The following is a 9,196-nucleotide window of genomic DNA, read 5'->3' as shown; positions in this document are numbered from 1 at the left end:
AAAAGAAAAAAGAATTATAGTACTCCAGATCTGCTTTTTTAAATAAGGGTGCACATTCTCACAAGACTGTTTCCCTTTCAGTATAGCTGTCAGCACTGTGAGCTCTGCACCATTTGGTTTTTCAAATTAGCTGTGCTAATTCCAGAACCAAGCACAGCCTTCCTTTCTAAATATGTCCTTCTAGAGCATCCTCCATCTTCCCTTTAGCAAACCTAAGAGAGAGGGGCACGTTTCATTTCAGGTAGTGTAGGGGCCACATGAATATCATGACTGGAATCAAGAGGATTTCCACCAACCTTCATTTCTTGAATACCAGTTGAGTAAAAGGTAGTCTAGAAAAGTTCCTTTGAACTTGATGATTGGCCAAAAAGTCTCCCATCTGAATCTAAAACTTCTTAGTACTTAAGAGTTTTTCTGACTATGGAGGAGCCCTGTGGAGTTTATTCCAAAGCCGACTCCTCAGTTCACTGTGTGGTCTTCACTCCGACTGAGAGGGAAGCAACTGTTAGTGTAGACTTCGACTCAGAAAAACTCCAACTGGGCAGGAAGATCCTAAGCTCTCCCATATCCTTTAGTCTAATGACCTGAATTCAGACGCCATGTGACAACCAGGTAGCCCAGCCAATCTCTGGGCACAATCTCACGTGCCTTTGGGCAGCAAAGTGGCAGAAAGCCTACAAACTCCTGGGAACCATGGTGATGATGGGAGGGAAGCCTTGACTAAGCCTCAAAGAGAGAATGAGATACCTTTGCTTCCCTAGGAGCTGCTGTGGGAAGCAGGAAAGGTGAGTTCCTCCTGTTCCAAAAGAGCAAAAGGCAGTGCCTCGTCTGGGAGCCAAGGAAAGGTGGTGCTCCTTAGGCAAGACGTTTTAATCTTTCTCTAACTGGCTGAATATCCACCTGGTCTCTGGACCAGGTGAGAAGTGCCCAACATGCCCAGATATGGAGCATCTTGGGAGCAGGTATAGTTAATGCAAACTTTATTTATAAAAGACTTTTAAATTAGTTGTATCATGCCATGCATTCATACAGAATACAGTAACCCTTCAGGGCTACAGGGAGAAGAGCTCACAAACTCAAAGGGAAACTATTAAAGAATTCCTAATAGTTAAAAGCTAGGAAAGATTAGGACAACTTTACAAATGAGCAATTAAAAAGAAAAAGGCTATGGAAACTAGTCTGAGCTGAGTGGAGGGCAGCTGTTTACAGGTCTGTACACTAAACTAATACATAGTCCTCTGGAGAGGCAGGTGCTGATGGAGAAGCAGAGTATGTACAGATACTTGTGCCATGACTCCTCCCCAGACCCACGGCTGATCCAAACAACCGGTTCGTGTACACTAGGCCTGCCAAGGCCACTGTAAACTATGAGGACTCTAGTTTAGTAAACTAAAGCTGCAGGGTGCCAGGAGGGGGGCAGCTTCATTTGCGACTGCTCTTTATTCTTTCCAGTCTTTTTTTCAAGTCATCAATGTTAGCTGTGGAGGAAGAGGATGTGGTCATGGTTCCTGAAGAGTGAGACTGGTTAGAATCCAGGTCTGAATGCTGGTGCTGCTCCCGGGACTCGCGGAGCTGAGAGAGTTTGCTGTGCAGCATGTCTGTGGAAGAGGCAACGGTAGGAACGGCTGGTTTGGAGAGCAAAGAGGTCAACGGAGGTCGGTCATCTTGCTGTCGAGAGAAGAAGAGTCATTATCTAAGGGCAAGAGGTGGCCCTGGAACATCATATACCAAGACTCGCTTCTCTGGGAAAACCTGTTCCTGCCCTGCTTGTCACCATCTCCCTGGCCCACATAAAAGGAAAGGAGCAGTACCTTTGTATTGTCCAGGCCACATCGCTGTCGGAGGATTTTTAGCCTTTCCAGGTAGACTGAAGGTCCTACCTCTTCTCCATTTGTGTTACCGATGGAAGACACCGTGCTTGTGGGAGCAGGCACACATGTAACCTCCACCTGAGAGGAGATGCCTAGAGAGGAAATGCAGAAAGAATATTCAGATATACATACTCCCCCTTTCAGGCTGCCCTCATAATCTGCCACCAAAGGGAATAATTTGGGGCCTGGAGATCACCATGGTACTTCATGACTAAAAAATCCACTAGAATCCTCCTGGAGTTGATAATAAAGGGTGCTCAGAAATATACAGGATAAGCTTGCTGAGAATTTCCAAGAACTGATGCAGAGGAACGGATGTAAGCTGGGCCATCTACATCCTGGTCTATGCAGGGTTCTAAGCCTGTAAGCCCACAGCTGCCCTGGGCAACCCAAAAAACCTAAGCTACTCTTTGAGTATACAGCCAGTGCCCAACTGAAGAAGCTAAGGACTTTAAATGTTTGGAAGAATTAGACCAGGTTCGGACCACAGGACACAAGCGAAAAGCTCTTATTCAAACTGGGAGCACAGCAAGAAACTCAGGGTTACAGTATATACATGGAACGGCATCGAAACTGTGAGGTGTCCAACAAACACCCAGCGAAGGGCTAGGAACTAGGACATGTAATCCCAGCACTGAAACCAATATTCTGGTAGGAGAGGGGAAACCCAAACCAAAGAAATCCACCACAGTGTCGACATTTCTGAAGAAACAATCACAACATGCAGACATTTAAAGTGACCCACTTGATAGCAATGAAAATGTATTATATAAGCTAAAGGATCAAGTATTGGGAAGGTACACTCCCTTATTGTCAATAGGAAAGTGAAACAGGTCACTCATGGAAAAAGGAAACCTTTGAGGTACAGATGAGAACACTGAGAGGGTGAAAATGAATGAAGAATAAGGGAAAAGCCAGCAATAATGGATGTTCAAACACGAAGGCAGTGGTCGGCAAACCGTGGCTCGCGAGCCACATGCGGCTCTTTGGCCCCTTGAGTATGGCTCTTCCACAAAATACCACGGCCTGGGCGAGTCCATTTTGAAGTGGCGTTAGAAGAAGTTTAAAAAATTTGGCTCTCAAAAGAAATTTCAATCGTTGTACTATTGATATTTGGCTCTGTTGACTAATGAGTTTGCCGACCAGTGCACTAAGGTATGAAAGCATTCAGTAATCAGTGAGGTCACATGCCTGTGTTGCAAATATGCTTTTTAGGCCAAAAGAGTCAATTAAATGTTGAACATCAGCAGAAAGGACTTTGGAAATAAGAAAAGGAGGCTTTACCCTCATCAACCAAACCATGGTACGTCCTTCTGTGGTGTCAGACATTTTGCTCACTATGATTCAAGAAATAAACTCTTTAAGGTGTTAAAAACAATAAAAATGATGCAAAAGAACAAACACAATTGAAGCTTCAGCTTGGCAAGACACCCGGTGAGAGGGAACACAAGTGGAATCTGAAACCCACAAAGGAACACAGTTTTATAGGCAAATAGATTCTAAAACATAAGAGTAGGTACAGTTCCCTGAACTCGGAGAGAACTAAATGCAGGACAAATGTGCAAGCTCTACTCTGCATGGTGAGAGGAAACTCTTGCAGATGGGTTTTTCTTGCGTTAAGGCTTTTGACAGCTATTTTCTATTAACTGACACCTCTTAAGTCTTCCTTTTGTCTGTAGATCCTGTGAGCAGTAATTCTCAGATACTGTTTTTTTTTTGTTTGTTTGTTTTTACTGTGGGAACAGTAACATTTCAGCTTAACATTGGGATAAGCATTTATTCATATCATTCAACAAATATGTATTTTCAATTCTAGCAGTCAGATAAACACCAATTAACCTAACAAGTACTACACTGTATGGCATGTTAGAGGTGGTTGAGTGCTATGGAGGGTGAGGGGTAGGTTGCAAGTTTTAAATAAGGGCTCACTGAGCTAGTGGTATTTGAACAAAGACCTTAAGGAGGAAAGGGCTGGCTGGCCATAGGCTGTCTTGGGAAATTTACGCATAAGAAGCAGCCAGAGCAAAGACCCTAAGAAGGCATGTGCCTGGTATGTTCAAGGAATAGCAAGGGGGCTGGTAGGGCTAGAGTGGAATGAAAGTCAGGGGAAATAGCAGGAGATGAGGTTCTAGAGGTATCAGGGGGCCCTATAATGCAGGACCTCATAGGGCTTTTTGCTTTTGCTGAATGAAAGGGAGAGCCTTTGGAAAACGTTTAATAAGCTTCTTTTTGATGCTGTGTGTGGAAGTAATATAGGGAGATGAGAGTGGAAGCGCAAAATCAGGTAGGAGGAAAGTGTTTCAATCCAGACCAGGGCAGCAGCAATGAAGGTGATGGGAAGTGGGGGTGGATTCTGCATACAGTTTGCAGGTAAAGCCAAAGGATCTCCTGACAAAGAGGAAGAGAAGACTCAAACTGTGAGTCTGAGTAAATTAGGACAAAGGTGCCATCAGCTGAGAGGGAGAAGAATGCAAATGAAGCAGGTTTGGGGGAACAGCAGGTGCTAGAAACCCCAAATAGAGATGTCATGCAGTATATACACTGAGTGGCCAGATTATTATGCATTCAGAGATGTGTATATCCTATATAATAAAAGGCTAATATGTAAATTGTCCCCTCGACCAGGAGTTCGACCAGAGGCAGGCCGGCCGGCCAACCGCCCATATCCCCTCCTCCTGGCCAGGCTGGCTGGACCCCACTCATGTACGGATTCATGCACCGGGCCTCTAATATATATATTCAGAGATCATAATAATCTGGCCACTCGGTGTATATATCAATCAAGATCAGGAAGGAGTTCTGAGCTTGACACCAAACAAAACTGGGTCTTGCTGGCATATAAATTCTATTTAAAGTGATGAAAGTAGATGGATTAGTTAAGAGAGTGAGAGTAAGAAAGAAGAGATGATCGATCATGGACTGAACTCTGGGGGACTCCAACACAGAGTCAGGGACAGGAAGAATCAGTCAGGTACAGGAGGGACAGCCAGCAAGGTGGGTGGAAACCAAGAAAGCACGAAACCCAGGGAAGAAACTGTTTCAAGGGCAGGGAGATGCCACTGATGATGAGTCAAGGTAGGTGACAGTTGACCACCGTCTGTAGCAACGTGAACATCACTGGTGACCATTAAGTACTGAGGTGGATGGTTATACATTTAAACCAATCAAAACCCCCAGTTCCAGAGGTGGAAGCTAATTTGAACTTATTTCTGGAGCTCCTAGAGGAAACCATACCTGTTGAAGTGGGAATACGGCCTTTGCCCTCCCGCTCCATCTCAATCACCCGAAGGCCTCTCTCAACATAGCTCTGGAAGAACTGTGAGGAATTTTTCAGAAATGGTTCAATGTCAGCATCTGAATATTTCTTCTTATATTCATATAACTCTGCTAAGCCCTGGTTAACGAGAAAAAGAAAGAGGTGGGGGTGGATGTTAGTGACACTTTTCCATAACACAGATCCCCATCTGGCTCAATCTTTTCCCTCTCACCTCTTTAGTATTCTCTTTAGAGCCAATCTTCTTAAAAATCTCAGCTAAAAAATCATTCACTTTGGCCTTTGATGATTTTTCATCCTGAAAAGTTGAAAGACACAAGGGAAATTGGTTGGTTAAACTTGAGTTATTAGGAAACAAAGGTTGGATAAGAACTGAAAATAGCTCAAAATCCAGACTTTCTGGTTTGCTCCTGCAGGTGACAGAAACACCAGTGCTGCAGGGTCTGCAGCAGACCAATGACACTCTGGGTTACTGAATGCCTCTAGTCTCAGGTTTTCAACTTGAGGTTTTGAACTTGAAGAGAAAGGATCTGGCCCATTCCTCCCTAAATAGAGCTCACAGTGGATTTATTTGGTGACCAATGCCTTAGGCACAAAGAAACTTTCTTAGGGACCAACAAATAAATAAACAGTTTATATTTGAAATTTTCAAGGTGGAAATGGTTATAGCACTAAAGCAGAAGAGTGAGACTGGACCAATCCCCAAGCCTTTGACAAGATTACTTCCAGACAACCTCACTTCTCTCAATCTTTCAAGTCAGGCCACTCACGATTCGAGATGCTCCCTTTTCTGTTTCCTTATCTGACTTGCTCCCTGACTGGTCCATACTGTGCTTCATCATCCGGCAGAGGTGGGCCTCCAGCTCAGACTCATTCTTGTTATCAATCATGGTCAGGTGGTCTAGGATCTGAAGGAGACATGAGCACATTCAAATAGCAGCAGTGCTCTTTCCATGATGTTCTCTCAAATGCCCTCAGGTTGCTATTCTCACTCACCTTGGGCCCTTTTAATTTACATAAAGTGTGCAGCAGCGTCTTTAGGGTCCTTATGGGAAATTCACTTTTGCATTGCTTCAGTTTCTCTTTGGGGAAGACTTTCATGAAAATGTGTATATCCAGAAGAATTCTGTCCAGATTAATGCTGTTGATGGTATCAGGCAACAGTCGAACCATTCTCCAGAGACACTATTGGAAAAAGGAACAGAAGTTAGAGGTAGTGACTGAAGAATGAGGATAATTTGTCACCATTCATCTTCCTTAAGCTCTGGGATCACTTCTAAAAGATGTCAAGGATATAAATGTGGCACATCAGATCTTTTAAGTGTGGTTGCTAAAAATGAACAATTTTACTCACTTCAACCATGTCACTGGCTAAAGTGTAACAAATCATCCATCTAATCATCTCAGATACTTTTCCTTCCCACTTCCTAGAGATAGGGCCTTAAATAATAAGAACATGTGGAAATTCTGTCTTGAGTTTGCTTGGTACCTGAGAGTAGGGTAGTTCACATTGCTTACCAAAATCTAACCCGAGGAGACAAATACTTTACACTATTATAGTGTAACAATAGTATTATAATGTTATAGATATGTTCATTTGGAGTTTTTCCATTAAAGAGATCAAAATATTTATTGGGCTATAGTTATCTTTTCCCCCAAAAGAAATGAAACTTCTTTTGATTCTAGAAGAATTGGTGAGATAGTTACAAAATAGTTCTTCCTTTTCACTGTTTGAGGTCAGGAATGGTTTAGGTCTGAGCTAGGGTGGAGGAAGGGAAAATAAAAACCAACTGTATTTTTCAGGTGTGTCTTGGTTGATTTGAGTCTATGTCTTAGTTCCAACTCCTCTTTCCCCACACTTTAATAAAGTTTTGCATCTCTGAAAGAGATCAAATTATTTCAACTTCACCTTCATAACAAGCTCTGAGAATTTGGGAGAACTGGCTGTTGCTAGCAGGCTGTCTTGAAGCAAAACAAGTAGAGCACTAGGAAAAAACCCCCAACAAAACAGCATTAGTAAGTTTGAAATTTGCATTATAATTAAATTAGTAATTAAAAGGCCAACTGTAAATATTCTCTACCCATCTAATAAATTGAAAGCTCATGGATCAAATACTGGTAGTAACTGTCTTTGATTATTCGAATTCAGTTATGAAGAAAATGGACATCAATCATTTAAGTTTATAAATTACTACTTGGTAAAGCTTGTCACTACTTTTGTCACTGTTCGCTGAGAGAGAAATGTACATAAAAGAGTGGGTAACTGACACACTTCACAGCCCTAGTCTAGAAAACTCATTGCTACTCACTGGCTTACTGCAGTTGTTTACTGAGTTATTAGTTACTAGAGGCCCAGTGCATGAAATTCGTGCATGGGTGTGTGGGGGGGTGTGTGTCCCTCAGTCCAGCCTGCACCCTCTCCAATCTGGGACCCCTCAAGGGATGTCTGACTGCCCGTTTAGGCCTGATTCCAGGCAGTCGGACATCACTCTCACAATCCAGGACTGTTGGCTCCCAACCACTCGCCTGCCTGCCTGCCGATTGCCCCTAACCGCTTCTGCCTGCCAGCCTGGTCGCCCCCTAACCACTCCCCTGCCAGCCTGACCGATACCTAACTGCTCCACTGCCGGCCTGATTGCCCCTAACTGCCCTCCCCTGCCAGCTTGGTCACCCCTAACTGCCCTCCCCTGCCAGCCTGGTCACCTCTTACTGCCCTCCCCTGCTGGCCTGGTTGCCCCTAACTGGCCTCCCCTGCAGGCCTGACCACCCCCAACTGCCCTCCCTTGCAGGCCTGGTCCCTCTCAACTGCCCTCCCCTGCTGGCCTGATCACCCACAACTGCCCTCCCCTGCTGGCCATCTTTTGACAGCCATCTTGTGTCTACATGGGGGCGGCCATCTTGTGTGTTGGAGTGATGGTCAATTTGCATATCACCTCTTTATTATATAGGATAGCTGTTGTCTCAGGTTGGAATACCTCTGATTCTTGAGGAAAGAGTAATCAATTTATCAGGCAAACCTAAAGTTACAACTGATCCAGTGCCTTCTGTTTTCTATGGGTAGACAAAAGAGGGGCTGTTCTAGGCTGTAATGCTGAGAGAACGCTATACCTCAGGATGTTGGTCTGGTCCGACTTCTCCAGAACCTTCACCACTAAGAGATTCACAGAGCGGATAACCTGTTGTCCTTCCTCCAGATCTTCAATTCGAGAATCCAGCATTAAGGTGATGAGGCCATGCATCAGGTCTTTCAGCACTCCAGTGGAGGCCTCCCGGGCTAGGCTCTCTATCTGAAAGAGCTATCCAATCATAACTGTGTTATAGGTATGAAACTCAATATACATGGCAGGTAAGATAAACACAGGTGACTGTTCTAGTAAATGATTATATCGTATTTTTTAAAAATTCAGAGTATTAGGAAAAAATACCCCCCCCCATAATAGCTGTAATTAATTGGCATGCTTCATTCCTGTTATAGAAGTATTTTTTAATGTGAACAGATATATATATAAAATGCTAGCAAGGGCCTACATGCCTGATGAAGAAACTGGCAGGAAGCAGAATTTTAGGTAGTATGTAAGCATTTTACTTTGTATCCTAACAACAAGGTCAGTTGAAATGTCGTCAACACCCAACAATAAGGTAAGCTGAAGTATACATTTCTACAAGTGACACAGGACTCACTGAAACATCTGTACCAACTCAAGCTCTAGAAACCAGGTGGGGTGAGGGACTTAAAGGGAAGCTTGTGATCTGCAGAGGTGCCCTTACCGAAATCATGTTGCCAATGATACAGCTATACAACTTGATGATCTCATCCTTCTCCAATTTCTCATCTGCCATATGTGTGTTGTAGATGAGTCTTAACTGCATGAACGTGGCTATAAGAAACTGATCAATATGGCCAGACATAGCTTCAGCTTTGTCTTCCTGTCTCAGGACCTCATCGATCTGATAACAAAAATCCAAGATGTATTTTCCAAGCTTCGAATTTCTAAGTAGCAGAAAGATACTACTAGGGATAGCTCTGTAATATTAGCAAAGAACTTCTAGT

General features: G+C 43.6%; 1 protein-coding gene across 6 annotated transcripts in view; it reads right to left on the bottom strand.

The window, feature by feature from the left end:
- Positions 1-842: 842 nt before the first annotated feature.
- The window catches only part of CKAP5 (cytoskeleton associated protein 5), a 91,770-nt gene continuing 83,416 nt past the window's right edge, over positions 843-9,196 (bottom strand). For all 6 annotated transcript variants that reach the window (XM_080642831.1, XM_080642834.1, XM_080642836.1 and 3 more), the window contains 9 exons: positions 8,914-9,093; positions 8,254-8,441; positions 7,055-7,130; positions 6,142-6,330; positions 5,916-6,053; positions 5,360-5,443; positions 5,106-5,265; positions 1,812-1,963; positions 843-1,668 (listed from right to left, as the gene is read on the bottom strand). In XM_080642831.1, the coding sequence (XP_080498957.1) occupies positions 1,423-1,668; positions 1,812-1,963; positions 5,106-5,265; positions 5,360-5,443; positions 5,916-6,053; positions 6,142-6,330; positions 7,055-7,130; positions 8,254-8,441; positions 8,914-9,093 (1,413 nt within the window). In that variant the 3' untranslated portion in view covers positions 843-1,422. The remainder of the gene's footprint in view (positions 1,669-1,811; positions 1,964-5,105; positions 5,266-5,359; positions 5,444-5,915; positions 6,054-6,141; positions 6,331-7,054; positions 7,131-8,253; positions 8,442-8,913; positions 9,094-9,196) is intronic.

Source organism: Plecotus auritus, assembly GCF_963455305.1.
Source record: "Plecotus auritus genome assembly, chromosome: 9".
Taxonomy (NCBI): domain Eukaryota; kingdom Metazoa; phylum Chordata; class Mammalia; order Chiroptera; family Vespertilionidae; genus Plecotus; species Plecotus auritus.
Note: the sequence above shows the minus strand (reverse complement) of the source record. Positions and strands in the feature narration are given on the sequence as shown.